General features: G+C 39.8%; 1 protein-coding gene across 3 annotated transcripts in view; it reads right to left on the bottom strand.

Annotated features, from left to right (window-relative positions):
- Window positions 1-15,155, bottom strand: part of SLC39A12 (solute carrier family 39 member 12) — a 69,127-nt gene that overhangs the window by 37,654 nt on the left and 16,318 nt on the right. For all 3 annotated transcript variants that reach the window (XM_024750107.1, XM_024750105.1, XM_024750106.1), the window contains exons 4-6: window positions 9,764-9,936; window positions 5,535-5,706; window positions 1,535-1,707 (exon numbers count right to left, since the gene is read on the bottom strand). In XM_024750107.1, the coding sequence (XP_024605875.1) occupies window positions 1,535-1,707; window positions 5,535-5,706; window positions 9,764-9,936 (518 nt within the window). The remainder of the gene's footprint in view (window positions 1-1,534; window positions 1,708-5,534; window positions 5,707-9,763; window positions 9,937-15,155) is intronic.

The following is a 15,155-nucleotide window of genomic DNA, read 5'->3' as shown; positions in this document are numbered from 1 at the left end:
TCAGGAACCACTGATTTTTCTAGCTTTCCACCACACCTGTACAGCATCTATCTTCCTCTTCCCAATAACTTATGTCCTTCTCTCTTTCCTCAAGTAAAGCAACTGCCTTCTAAGTGAAACCCAGCTAAGTTTCCCTCTGTAAATATGTCTCTGGAGGGTCGGTGGACAGTCCCACTCCCCACAGCGTCCACCCCTGCTGCCTTGGGCTGTGTACTCTCCCACTCGGGGAGACCCAGGCAGCCTTAAGATCCTGTTGCTATTTCCCAGGATCCTGGGCAATGAACAGCTCTGCACCCACTGCAGTGACCTAGAAACAGGCTTCGGCCACCGCCTCAAACCACTAAGCCCTGAAATATTTCCTGAAAATTAGATTATACGGGAAATTAAAACTCATAATGGCTTGTTTCATTTCTCCAATGCTCACTTTGCAACTTTCAGAACACGTAATAATTTTTGAGCCTCTAAGCAACAAGAGGGACCCTGCAGGAAATTGCTAGAGGCTTGTGGAAATTTTTAACATCTCAGACTTTGTGAGACGTGGGGGAAATCACTGGCTCAGCATTACCCATCATGAGAGATTTCAGGAGGAATACATAACCTCATCTGAAGACCCTTCTCCCTGAACTCTTCTGCATCTCTGGTTCTAATCCTTTCATCTCTGACAAATGAGCCTCTGAAAACTTCAGCAAAGAGCCAGCTTCCTGGAGACTGCATGTTTCTTAAAGGAAATCTAGATGCTAATAGTTGGGCAAGAGAGAGAAATTCATTTTGATGGTTCAAACGAAGAGAGGTTAATGGTGGTGCTAGGACAGAGGTGTGGGCAGGTGTCAAGGGTATGAACGAGGGATAATGAGACACCCGGAAACCGGCAACCCCAGGGAACCATTATCACTCTCAAGGCTGAAAGGGCAAAGGGCAAAGGTTGGAAATAACTGAAGCTCAATTACTGAAGCTCCATGGGAGACGAAGTTAGGGAGGAGGCCTCCTGCAGGAGGTGTATTACTGCTTGTAATCAGCCGCTTCTAGAGCTAGTGCTGGAGGGAGGGAGTGGGGAAGAGATACCCCCTGCCACTCTCTCCTCCTGCCCTGGCTTTTCTGTTGTGCACCCACTGGGGGAACTCAAACAACAATCCAGCCTGCAAGAGAGCTGAGGGGGTGCAATCTTCAGGGGCTGAGAAGAGCAGAGCATGGATCTGATGAGGGCTGGGGGCCACCGGAGAAAAACCAGTACATCTTATAGCCCATTCGTTTTTATTTATAGATACGTACACTTCCTGAATTTTTGTTAATAGGAATCCATATCTGATCACGTATTTTTAAATTTCAAAAGTAAGAATAACCTGGTGGATCTAATGATTAATCATCTCTTTTCTCCTACAAGGGCTTTGGGGAAATAATACTGATTATCACAGAAAACACTGGCCACTGTATCTATGCATCCACGTCACTGTGAAACTCTGCATAAACACCTCCAGTGGCACAAAGTAAAGAGAAATTAGAAACACTCCATCTGAAATGGAAAATAGCCACTTACCTGAGGAATCAGATGGAGCAGAGCATCCCCAGAAAGTGTCCCAACAGCCAGCCCCACAAACAGCTGTAAAATGAGCCGATAGCTCTCCTCGCAGCAGTGGAAAAGGGTCAGGGTCGTCCCGAGCATGGAGCCCAGCGTGAGCAACGTCACTGCCATGGTGCTGTAGCCATATTCTGAGCCAAAGAGGAGATTGCAAAACAGTCAGAGCCCCAATGAGGGCCTCTGCCAGTGAACATGCTAGAAGAATCCAGCCTATACTATAACCGATAGGGATACAAAATTGTTTTGTGAGTGCTATATTGGGTAAAAGGTTTCAAGGCTTTAATTTGTAAGGAAAAGAATGAAAAGGCTTTCTCCAAATTACTCCGTGGCTTTGAAGTTATCCTGACTACCCCTTAGGAAAAAATCACCCTAGCAAGCAAGGAGCTAGCTTACCTCCTACCCACAAAGAAAATAATTTCTCTCACTTTAAACTACAACCTCTATTGACAGACACTGGTAATATTTGTCATTTAATTTCATTTAAACATTTTGAAGGCAAGGAAGCAAGGTTACAGAAGGAGCATATAGTTTGGGCCATTGTAGATCAATATCTGTGGACAAAATGAGTACTTTCTCACAAAAATTCTCAAAATTATTTGTAGTGTCAGAAGTGTTTATTATTCTCAGTGACTAAAACGAGCGATTGCATTGGTAAAAACGGATCAGTCAATGTGTAATGGATGATAATATAAATTTGGACAGGCTACCTTTTGGATTATTGCAATAAGTGTTTATAACCCCTAAAATTTATTCTGTATTTCTAAGCTTCTCGATTTTTTAAATGTTCAGAAAGTGCAATTTTTTACAATTATTCAAACAGAAACAAATATGTAGGAGGGGAGAAGAAATAAAAGGGTAAAGGAAGAAAGAGAAAGAGAAAGATTAAGAGAAAGAAATGGCTTTCAGAGTCAAGTATATATGATTTGGGAATAAAGAGTATTCACCCACCATTTTCCTTTGGTTGCAGATATCCAGAGCGAATACTCTGTTTCAACTTAGAAGTTACTAATTTCAGGCCAAATGGTTTGTAAACAAGGAAGGTAGGTAATTACAAAATTAAACCATCATTTCCTTTCGTGGCCACAGACAGATAACAAAATCAAACAGTTTCAGCTATCATACTACTGCACTTAAAGCCCATTGTGGATTTTAATAAATTCCCATCTTAAAAGGTGTTGTAATTGAAGATGTCGCACCCTCATCATTCTTGTACCTTTCTGGGACAGTCATTCTCCACAGTAGGTCATGTTAATGACACTAGCTGGTAAGATGACAATAGGCTTGTGATGTGAAGAGGACCCTTATCGAATTACAAGCTCTAAATTATACAGAGATCGAACATTAAAATAAAGTTGGTAGTGTACTCAGAGCAGGCAAAAAACTTTCACACTTCGATTTTTCCCACTCTCACCGCTACTCCTTCGCTGCTAGGAAATCTACAAAACGGCTGTTGTTCAACAGATACAGAGTTTCAGTTTTGCAAGACGAGGCATTTCTAGAGATCTGTTGCAGAGCAATGTGAAAATACTTAATACTACCGAACCGTACACTTGAAAGGGTTGAGATGGTAAGGTGCAAGTATTTTTTACGACATTTAACAAACATAACAGGAATAGACTGGAATGATCATACACCTGCCTAGAGGTTTTATTTTGCTCTAACTTAATACCTATGTTGTTAAAAAATCCCTAGAGATGTTTAACCAAGTTTCACATCCCATTCTTCCACAAACAGACTCTCAGTGGGCAAGTGATTCTTCTTGACTAACAGGTAAATTAAAGACATTTGAAGTTTAACGTGAGCACCTGGGTACCTAATGAAGTTCAAAGTTGCCACATTTTTATGGTGGCTACAAAAGATAAGAAAATGTCAGGAACTCAACAAGGACAAATCAGGGGCTGACATTTCTCAGGCAAAAGGCAAAGTTTCAAGTTCTTTAATTCTTCTACCTCCCCATTGTCCTGAGGGCAGCTGCAGTGCGGTTTTGGAAGAGAAAGGATGTTTCACTCCTTCGGAGCTTGTAAATCTTTCTTGACTGGAGTCAGATTTGATATAAATCTTTCCCATCCTTACAACAGAACTGGACCTACCAACTAAATTCTTAACCAATCCTGAGCAGCTTCTTTGAACAGGTCTGAAACGATTTCTACACGGCCATAGCATTCTTTCCTGGAAATTCAATTGAAGGTGGTGCTTAGAGGTTGCGTTTCAGCATACTGAACACTGTGTTCTTAATAACGTCTCCCTGTGTCGTCCTCTCTTTAACGTCTTACATTCCTGTAATTTCAAAAGGCCAACAACACAAACCTTTCTCTTTAGTTATATGATGCAACATTTTAAATTGAGGACGGTGCTGTTTTTCTAGGTTCTTTAGTGAGTATGACTTGTTTGGATTTTTCTCAGGAAGACTATTTCCTAGAAGGGTCTAGAAGTTAATTAAAAAGGGAATTAAGCTTTTTTCATGGATCTTCAGTCCAAAACCCTGTTTCCAATTGGCCTGTATAACCAGACCCCGTGCCAGGGAGGTGTCTGGTTAATACAGATCCATTTTTGAGCCATCACTGACCACAAGGTGTTGAATTATTTAGCTGCTCACTTTTAATGAAGCTATTTTTCCTCTCAGTGAACGTGGGGTTTTAGATATATAGACCTGGCATGTTTTTGTTCACAATCTTCAAATGAATCACTCGATGTAGGATCCATTATGAGTTAGAAATAAGTAACTGAACAATTCTGCTATGACGGGCATTGCAGACTACCTCAAAGAGAAAGAAAAGCAGTTCTGAAAAATATGTAAGGCCCTCAGATCAATGGTAATTTTTTTTTTTTTTTGCGGTACGCTGGCCTCTCACTGCTGTGGCCTCTCCCGTTGCGGAGCACAGGCTCCGGACGCGCAGGCTCAGCGGCCATGGCTCACGGGCCTAGCCGCTCTGCAGCATGTGGGATCTTCCCGGACCGGGGCACAAACCCGCGTCCCCTGCATCGGCAGGCGGACTCTCAACCACTGCGCCACCAGGGAAGCCCGGTAATATTTTTAATACAGTTAAATGTCATATTTTTACTATCCATCATAGATGCTTTTAGGCCACCATTTTTTTTCTTTTGACTTTTCAATGTCAGGTGCTTTAAATTTCCAGAATGCATCTTTGTGCGCATCAGCCCACTGGAACTTCACTGGTATATACTGTGAAGTCTTAAAGTAGTATTCACCTACTGCAGTGACGTTATGGGTCACAGGTGAGCGTGAATATTGATCCTTTCGCTTCCTGGGGCCGCCAGCCACAACCGGGAGGCTGGCACCTCCTTGCACTGGTCACCTCCATCCCAGAATAGCCTCTTTGGTTTACCCCAACGTGCCTTCATTTTTACTGTGTGCCATAGTGTGGAAATGGATAGGAAGCCCTGTACTATCACTGCTTCCCACTGTGCAGAGAAAGAGACGGGCTTGGGATATAAAGAGATTGCTGAAGATCACAGAGTTGGCTGGGGAAGGAAGGCATGACTCAGCTCTGCATTTCTGATCCCAACCCCGATGCCCTTTCTCATATACCAGGCCACCTCTCAACTATGGACTTTGAACTTGGTCCACGCTTGAGTCAAATACAGGGGACAAACTTGAGTTATATTAAGTTATACACAAAATATAAAATATTTGTTGAGAGGCAGTATAGCATAGGTGGTTAAAAACAGCTTGTCTGGGTTTGAATCCCAGCTCTATCACTTACCAGCCGCGTGTCCGTGGGCAAGTCACTTAACTTCTATGTGCTTCAGTTTCCTCATCTCTAAAGTGAGGATAATAATAATAATTTCTAGCTGGTAGCACTGCGTGAGGACTCGATGAGCTGACCAATGTAAAATGCTTAGAGCGGTGCCTGGTATATGGTACGTATCCTTCACTCACCATCATTATCGCATACACTGTGTGCATTAGCTCTCCGAGGGAAGAACCAGAACTTACTCTCCGGAGCGGGGGGTGCCAGCTTTGCTTGTTGGTCCTGGGGAAGCTGGCAAGAGCAGCTCAGCAATTGCTGGATGATTCCTGGACTCATTTGCTTAAAGTCCTCCTTAGAAATGGCTGAAAGCTTGTTCTGTAGAAATATCTCCACGAATTGTCCAGCAGAGAAGCAAGTCTGTAGGAGGAAGAGCAGACACTGTTACCATCCTCAGCACTGAACCAAATTCCCCATCGACTACCATTCTTGAGGAGTCAGAACTGAGTGGAAGGGTTCAAGTCAACCCTTCCACACGAAGCCATTACTAGGTGAGTCTCCCTGAAGCCTTTTGTCCATAAATAATTCCCCAGGATTATCTTTCACCTCTGATTAAAGCAGCTGTATCTCACTTTCATTCTGAGTATTATATAGCAGGAGTTTTGCACACTTTTTTCTTTCCTGAAGAGATGCACCGTGTTTTACAATGTGTTGGAGAGCGTTCTAACCAGCAGCCTAAGGAAACCTTGAGGGGGGATGGCTTTGTGTCATTAACAAAGCTAAGACTTCACAGGATAAACAGGAGCTCTGAGGTAATGAGGTCACCGTCTTTAACATCCTCTGATTTAGCAAGCCTTTGTAGGCAACATGCATTTTCAAAAGCAATAAAAGTGAAGTCAATATTTTAAAAAGTGAATGCTGTGTCAACTTGCTGGTGTGTAAACACTGAACGATATGGCTAACTCTGCCCCTTGACAGCCTTCTACCACAAAAACAACTGAAATCACTGTTATTGCCTACTGATTTCACTAATTTTTATCTAGATCTTTGTGATTTTTTTCATATTGTATAGGGATATCTATGAGATAAGAAGTAGAAACAGACAACAAATGAAATGGGTCTCTCAAAATTGCCTCAAAGCATCTGTCCATTTCAGAAGTGTTAAGGGCTGACGTTTTGTGCATCAAAAATTACACTGAAAAGTTTTCATATGTGGATGAGAAGGGTGTATAGTTTCGCTAGCACAAATCCGTGTCTTCTACTGAAATAAGACCCCAATGCAAGATCAGTGTGATCTTTAGTTACAGTAAGGTATCTTTAAAAAAGTCAGTGATGTATACAAGGATTGTCTGATCTGCCATGCTGTAGGAAGTAGGGATTTTAAGCAAAGGCACATGGCTAATCAGAAAATCATGACACATTTGCTGGATTCTCCCCCACAAAAATCCTTTGGGATGATTCCAAGGGTTAAAAAGCTTTATCTTCATTGGGAGATGTTTGGTTGCATGGAACAGGACCTACTCAAACCAGCAGACACCAAGGGGAGGATGCATGAAGCTTACAGAGGATGTCTGAGATGGGAAGGACAGCCACATTTCAAGAGGAACTGAACCGGAAGCTGGAAAATTAGAACCAATGACTTTCCTCTGTCTCTTTGGGGCTTAGTATTTTCTTCTTTCTGTTTCCCTCTGCAGACATCTACTTCCTTTCAAAATCTGGTCTTCTCTCTTTAATAAACACATGGCCATATAAGCCCTGACCCTAAGGTGACCTTTCCATCCAAGAACCCAAGATTGCATTGAGTCTGCAAATCCTGACAGATCCGATTGGCTCAGCAAAGCTATAGATGGGTTTTCTTGGTCAAATACCCGTTCGATTCCATCAATTTTGCCCCCGAGACAGGAGGTGGGACCATGCTCGTCAAACACGGCTTCTGGACCCAGCACTGTGGGTGAGAAAGCCATTTCTCAGAAGGGGACTGGGCAAGAACTCCAAAAGTTTTCTACTGCAAGAAGCAGCAGCAGAAAGCTAAACTTGTGATTTTTTTTCCCTTTATCAAAACAATTTACACCAAAGACAACAGTCTCTTTTGTATCATTTATTAATCATGGAATAGAATTACTTCATCATTAAAAATACTGGCAACAATAAAGGGAAACTAACAACAAGCTTCTGATAATGAATCCTTCGTAATAAACATTCTCATTGAAAAATGCCTGCCTGGGAAGTAAGAGAGTGGAAAGATAAACATGAAAAGAATGCCATGCATCTTCCCGCAGTTCACTGTCAAGGAACTGAATAGTTTCTAGTTTTAGAATACCTTCTCATAGAGTAAGGTTATTCTATTATAAGCTTCTATGCCCTTGATATTTACTTGCTGTTCCTGTACTATTTAGGTTATTGTTGCATTACATTTCTTCTGAAATCACTAACACAAATGTCCTTAAAGGGGATTCATTATATCCTATAAAATTTTGGTAGACAAAATGTTTTTAATGAAGAAGAAAATAGAATGGAAATGTAGATTATCCCGTCAATAACCTTTGAAATAGCTTTAGTCCTTCACATAAAATTTCAACATATTTGTACACTCGTGTTGACATCATCAGATTCCTGTGGAAACTTTACAAACACATTCTCAAGTGTTGCTTCTGGAACTTTAGTTTTGAGAATCCCTTGGAGGGCTTGTTAAAAGACAGGGTGATGAACTCCACAGTTGCAGGGTATAATTCGGTAGCTTCTTGGGTGGGACCTGAGAATTTCCATTTCCAACAAGGTCCCAGGTGCTGCCGTTACAGCTGGTGCGGGGACAACACTTTGAGGACCACCGGCCTAAACAATGTAGGCAGGATCTCCAGATCTAGCCTCTTACCTTAGGGTCCCCTCAAAAGTCACAAAGGAAGTGACGTGTTGGAACAGCGAAGAACTGAGAAAGAGGTTGTTTGTTTGTCTTGCAGAATCAGCACAGAAAACGATTATTACCGTTCTTAGAAGATACACGCCTTAAGCAGGTAACACCTACATTTTGAGAAATAACCTTCGTTCTTTACGCAAATAGGGTCTCCATCAGACAAATGGGTTCCCTTCTAAGAGCCGGCCCTGAAGAAACGTTTAAAGAGACTTCACAAATAAGGATTGATATAGGCGTCAACTCTTGTTACCTCCAGTTGAATACAATAAGTGTGAGTTTGAAAGAATCAGCTTTAATTGATGCGTTTGATATGTGGCCTAATTAATAGAAATTCGCTTTTTAAAATATATCGTAGCAAAAATACGTGATAATGCCCGATCATTCATAACTTACAGGAACGACCTTCACTGTTGCTAGAAATATTCAAGGAATTTTGCTCTTTTAAAATACAGATTGCGCTCAATAGGAATGTTAACTCATCCAAGATATAAATAACAAAAATAGTTTTATTTCTTTAAACCAACACTTCTCAAACAGCATAGTTGTTCAGAGCACAGAATATGCCGTCAGACAACCGACGTATATACCTCAGTTTCTGTGAACTTAAGCAACTACTTATTCGCCCCGTGCCTCAATTTCCTGATCTGTAGGATGCAATCATATAACCTAACTTCATACCGCTGTTGTAATGATTGCATGGAGAATGCAGGTGAAACTGTGCAGTCTCTAATACATAGTATTAATTTCCTCATTAAATGTAAGCCATCATCATGGAATATCAATTTTTCAAGAGTTTAAATAAGAAGGGCAGGGAAGGTTTCTGTGTGTAACAGAGTCTGAAAAATGCTTGATCCAATAAGATAAAGCATTTTATTTACTAAAGGACCTCCCCAGACACATGGATAGGCTACAGTGCAACATACGTCTTCAGTATTTCCCCGTCAGATCTGACCACAGCGCCCCTTTGCAAGAATTAGCTAGGTAGACTAGTGGACGTACTTCGGAACACAACTTTAGGAAATAAGAATATGAACATGTTTATAGGCTCACATATCACCTTTTCTCAAAAACCTTCTCAGTGCTACCTCCTATACCAATATTTCTCTGTTGCTCACAATCCAAAGGAATCTCTTCATAATCTAATCCAACTTTAAAGTGTTCATTCATCACTGTAAGTTTCTGTATAATGTCTATATCCTCCCACTACCCTGTTAGCTCCATAGAAGCCGTGCCTATTTGTGTTATCTATCCCTGTGGCCCGTGATGGTGACTAGCACATAGTAAATGCTCACAGGTTTGCTGAATGAATTATTCCTGCATTCAGTATGGACCCAGTGGAGGAAAGAGTAATATGTATCATTCTCCTAAATATCCTGACCTCAAGTTTACGTCTATAGAGACCCACTTGTAAAAAGAAAAAAGCCTGCCCACACTGTGGAAATAGAATATTTTTACATTTAAGGAAATCTACATTATCCTTTAACTTTTCAACAACTCTTAGAGAATGTTCACAGCTACTTCCTTTGACGATAGCAAATGATGGTACAAGAGGAATAACGACAATACCTGATCCCAGGAAACTGGACTGTCATCTGATTCTGGGTCCTCGGGTACAGATAGATTAGGATAGGCCCAATCATGGATTGTTAGGTTGTTTTGTTTCCTTTGAAGTTGATGGATTCTATCTTTTCTGATACAGGTATTTTTAGTCCAGAGAGTGTTGAGGAGCTGGTCTAGTTCTAGAAATTTCATACAAAATCTGGTGTCACATAAAGACAGGCCAGTTTCAGAATAATCACAATTTCACACGGCCACAGCATAGATATTTACTAAGTAAATTTCTAAGTTCTAATGAAAAGCCAAGGTTTTACTCTGAACAAGAATAGAGAGCATTTAGGGACTTCTCTGGTGGTCCAGTGGTTAAGACTCTGTGCTTCCAATACAGAGGGTACAGGTTCAATCCCTGGTCAGGGAACTAAGATCTCACATGCTGCACGGCATGGCCAAAAAAAAAAAAAAAAAGAATAAAGAGTATTTATACTTCACATGGTAATGATTCTCTCACAAGATCTTGAGATCTTAGGGCTGAACCGTGATGAAATGAGCAATTCCAAAAATGGAGTGCCTTCTAGTAAGTCAACTAATTCTTTTTCTAGGTGTTCCCTATAAAAATGTAAACAAAAGATGAAACTGATTTAATCCTTAGAAAATTTATTCCCTTTAGGCACTATACATCCTTAGTAGATTAACTATAACTTTAATGTAAAGTCAATCTAACCATTTTCCTCTTCAGTGTTTAATGCAGGAAAGAAACAGGAACTGAAAAGCAGCTGAGATTACTGGGACAAAAGAGACTTTGTTTTCTAATGCTACTGTGATATAGTTGTCAGTTTAAAGACTGCAGTTTAGTTTCCCTTGGTACAGCTGTAGCCTTAAAAAATGACTGATACAGAGAACAATTGAATATTATGGTGAATTTCTTGGGATTTATTCATCTTTCTACTTGTGAAAAAAATACCTCTGGTGTTTTCCTAAATGTTACCATCAGTAGTAGGAGAACTGCAAACTAGAATTACTACAATATTTTATTTTAAATGGCCAGTTTCAACAACAAAAAAAAAAAGAGAGAGAGAGAGAGAGAGAGAGAGAGAGAGAGAGAGAGAGAGAGAGAGAGACCTGCAAAGAAATGGAAAAGTGTGACTCAGAGTCAGGGAAAAAAGCAGTCAATAAATATGTATCTGAGTATTCCCAGATGTTGGATTTACCATATGAAGAGTTCAAAGCAGTCATTATAAGTATCTTCAAGGAACTAAAGAGAAAAATATTTGAGAAATTAAAGGAAAGTATGACAATAATAAATTAACAAATAGCAATTTTCAATCAGGAGATCAAAACTATGTAAAAGTCTAAATGGAAATTCTGGAGTAGAAGAACAGAATAAATGAAGTGAAAAATTCACTAGAGGAGTGCAACAGCATATTGAGATGGTAGAAGAAAGAACTGCTGAATATGGCGATACATTAATAGAAATAATCTAATCTGAAGAACAAAGAGAAAAAGAAAGAACAAGTCTCAGAGACCTGTGGGAACCAGCAAATATACTGACCTATATGTAGTGAGTCACTTGGAGAGAAGAAGGAGAAAGAAGTAGAGAAAGATACTGGAGAAAATAATGGCTAAAAACTTTCTGAATTTGATGTAAAGCCTTAATCTACAATGTTCAAAAAATTCATCAGAGGGAATTCCCTGGTGATCCAGTGGCTAGGACTCCATGCTCTCACTGTCAAGGTCCCAGGTTGGGGAAATAATATGGGGCATGGTCAAAAAACAAACAAACAAAACAAAACAAAACAAAAAAAGAAGCTCATCAGACATCAAGTAGAATAAATATAAAAGATCCAAACCCAGACATAGTCAAACAGTTGAAAGTCAAAGACAAAGATATATCTTGAAAGCAGTGATGGAAAAATGACTCATCACATACCAGGGAGCATTGATACAATCAATAGCTGACTTCCCATCTGAAAAATAGAGGCCAGAAAGTAGTGGAATAAGTTGTTCAAAATGCTGAAAGAAAGAACTATCAATTAGGGATTTAATACCCAGCAGAACAACCCTTCCAAAATGAAGGTGAGGAAGCAACCTAGGTGTCCATCGACAGATGAATGGCTAAAGAAGATGTGGCACATATATACACTGGAATATTACTCAGCCATAAAAAGAAATGAAACTGAGTTATTTGTAGTGAGGTGGATGGACCTAGAATCTGTCATACAGAGTGAAGTGAGTCAGAAAGAGAAAAACAAATACTGTATGCTAACACATATATATGGAATCTAAAAAAAAAAAAAAAAGGTTCTGAAGAACCTAGGGGCAGGACAGGAATAAAGATGCAGACATAGAGAATAGACTTGAGGACACTGGGAGGGGGCAGGGTAAGCTGGGATGAAGTGAGAGAGTGGCATGGACATATATACACTACTAAATGTAGAATAGATAGCTAGTGGGAAGCAGCCGCGTAGCACAGGGAGATCAGCTCGGTGCTTTGTGACCACCTAGAGGGGTGGGATAGGGAGGGTGGGAGGGAGACACAAGAGGGAGGGGATATGGGGATTTATGTATACATATAGCTGATTCACTTTGTTATACAGCAGAAACAACACACCATTGTAAAGCAATTATACTCCAATAAAGATGTTAAAAAATAACATAAATAATAAATGAATTTAAAAAATGAAGGTGAAATAAAATTATTCTCAGAGAAACATGAATGGAGAATTCATTGGTACCAGAACTGTCTTACAAGAAACACTAGATGAAGTTATTTAAGCTGAAAAGAAATGATCTGAATGGTAAGTCAAGTCCACAGGAAGAAATGAAGAGTACAAGAAATGTAAATATGTGGGTTAATATAAAAGACTATAAATATATTTCTTTATCATTGTTCTCTCGACTCAGTGAGGAAACAAACTTTTCTTTCAAAGTCTAAAATATGATAAGGGTACAGACCATTCTCAAAATATTTACCATTATATCGGGGTTATTAAGCAATGTAATTAGATGACAAAGAAAAGACACACACGAATTGAAAAAGAAGAGGCAAAACTGTCTGAAAACGCTAAAAAATTAGGGCAAAATAAAATGAAAGATTTAATCATGGAACAGGTTATAAAATTAATCTAAAAAAAATCACTAACCTTCACATAGACAAAGACCAGTTAGAAGCTGTAATGAAAGAGAGGACCCCAGGTAAGAGAGCCAAAAGAAAAGTTAAATGCCTAGGTATAAATGTACCAGGAAATGTCTAAAACCTATGTGAGGGAAATAATAAAACACTCCACAAAAGCACACATGTAGATATGCACAAATAGAAACACTATGGGATATAGAAATGCAACATCTTATAAATATTCCTAAGTTATTTTATAATTATTTTGCAATTATAATAAAATTATCACAGGGTTATTTTTTCCCAGAGCTTGACAGTTAGGTGATATTTGTTAGGAAGAGTGAACAAGCCAGGAAGACCCTGAAAAGAAGAGCAATGAAGAAGGCTAGCTCTATCAGAAATTAAAATATACTATAAAGCCACTATAAGTAAAACAGTACAGTACTGGCACATGGATAGACAAGTGGGCCAATAGAACAGAATGGAAAACAGAAATAGACCTGACTGCATTTATCATTTTATTATATAAAAGAAGCATCTCAAACCAGTGGAGGAAATAATTTCCACTGCATTTTAAATAAGAAGAATAAAGAAAACTGCATAGTCGTATAGAGGAAATAAACTGGATCTAATCCTCACAACATGCACCAGAATTAATCCTAAATGGATCAGAAATGCAAGCATTCAAGTACTAGAAGAAAACACGAGTAACTTCTTCTATAACCTGGGAATGTGGGAAACTTTCTCAACTCTAACTCAAAATCCAAAAGCAATAAGAGAAGTTTGATTAATTGGTTTATATAAAGATAAAAAATATTCGGAGAAACAATTATCCCAGCTTAGGCAGAAAATGTACAAGAGGAACCTGGAATATTTTATACTGGAGAGCAAGGGAGATATAAAATGTGTTAAGGGTTTTGACAAAAGGACTTACAGCCACCTTGAATAAGATTCCACTTGTCAAAGAGGGAACGATCTGAGTATCAAAAGGATAATAATGACAATAGATTGAGAGATAAGAAATCATAATGATATAGAAAGAAAAGCTCACTGTTCCTTGAGGATGCAAGGAAACTATGTTATTATTTTGTAAAGTGGTAAATTAAAGAATCAAGAGTTTATCCTTACTTTCCTTTAAGAACCTCAATAAAATGAAATTGCGGTGAGGGAAAGATTTTCCACTATAGAATTATTGCACTGAAACATGAAGAAGAACTGAGAGAATCAGAAGATCACCACTGCGTAAGCCCCAAACAACTGATCAATCTAGGCAATGACCATCAGTAGCTTATAACTTCTCAGAGAGACAACCAGATGTTATGTGCTGCCGATGGAAGATACCAACGATCAGACTGTAGCCCCAAATAAATAAACAACATAAAACGAATCAGACCTCTACTATAAAAATCAATATACATGAAACACGTTGCATAGAAACACATGTAAGGGACCTCCTTGGTGGTGCAGTGGTTAAGAATCTGCCTGCCAATGCAGGAGACACGGGTTCGAGCCCTGGTCCGGGAAGATCCCACATGCCATGGAACAACTAAGCCTGTGGCAACAACTACTGAAGCCCGCCTGCCACAACTACTGAACCCGCGTGCCTAAAGTCCATGCTCCTCAACAAGAGAAGCCACCAAAATGAGAAGCCCATGCATGGCAACAAACAGTAGCCCCCACTCACTGCAGCTAGAGAAAGCCCGCGCACAGCAACGAAGACCCAGGGCAGCCAAAAATAAATTAATTAATTAAAAAAAAAGAAACACATGTAAAATGAGTAGGAATGCAATCAGCAAAATCCAGATGGGATAAATGATCCCTTTTTGTTTTTTTCAACAAAAAATTTGCAACAAAATAGAATGGAGGGGAAGGACATGACACCTATCAAAAGTAAACCGTCAGAGACATACCAACAATTCACATTTTATGGACCTTATTTACATCCTGAGTCAATAAAAACTAAAAATATTTTTTAAAAAGCAGAAAAATGTGAACATGGAGGAAATTTTTATGATATTAAAGGAATCATTCGTTTTTTTTAGCAGTGATATTTGTAATAGATGCTTTTAAAAAAATCCTCCTCTTGGGCTTCCCTGGTGGCGCAGTGGTTGGGAGTCCGCCTGCCGATGCAGGGGACGCGGGTTCGTGCCCCGGTCCAGGAGGATCCCACGTGCCGCGGAGCGGCTGGGCCCGTGAGCCATGGCCGCTGAGCCTGCGCGTCCGGAGCCTGTGCTCCGCAACGGGAGAGGTCACAGCAGTGAGAGGCCCGCGTACCGCAAAAAAAAAAAA

The sequence above is a fragment of the Neophocaena asiaeorientalis genome, unplaced genomic scaffold (assembly GCF_003031525.2).
Source record: "Neophocaena asiaeorientalis asiaeorientalis breed wild unplaced genomic scaffold, Neophocaena_asiaeorientalis_V1.1 scaffold4, whole genome shotgun sequence".
Classification (NCBI taxonomy): domain Eukaryota; kingdom Metazoa; phylum Chordata; class Mammalia; order Artiodactyla; family Phocoenidae; genus Neophocaena; species Neophocaena asiaeorientalis.
This window is presented reverse-complemented; position numbering and strand designations above follow the sequence as displayed.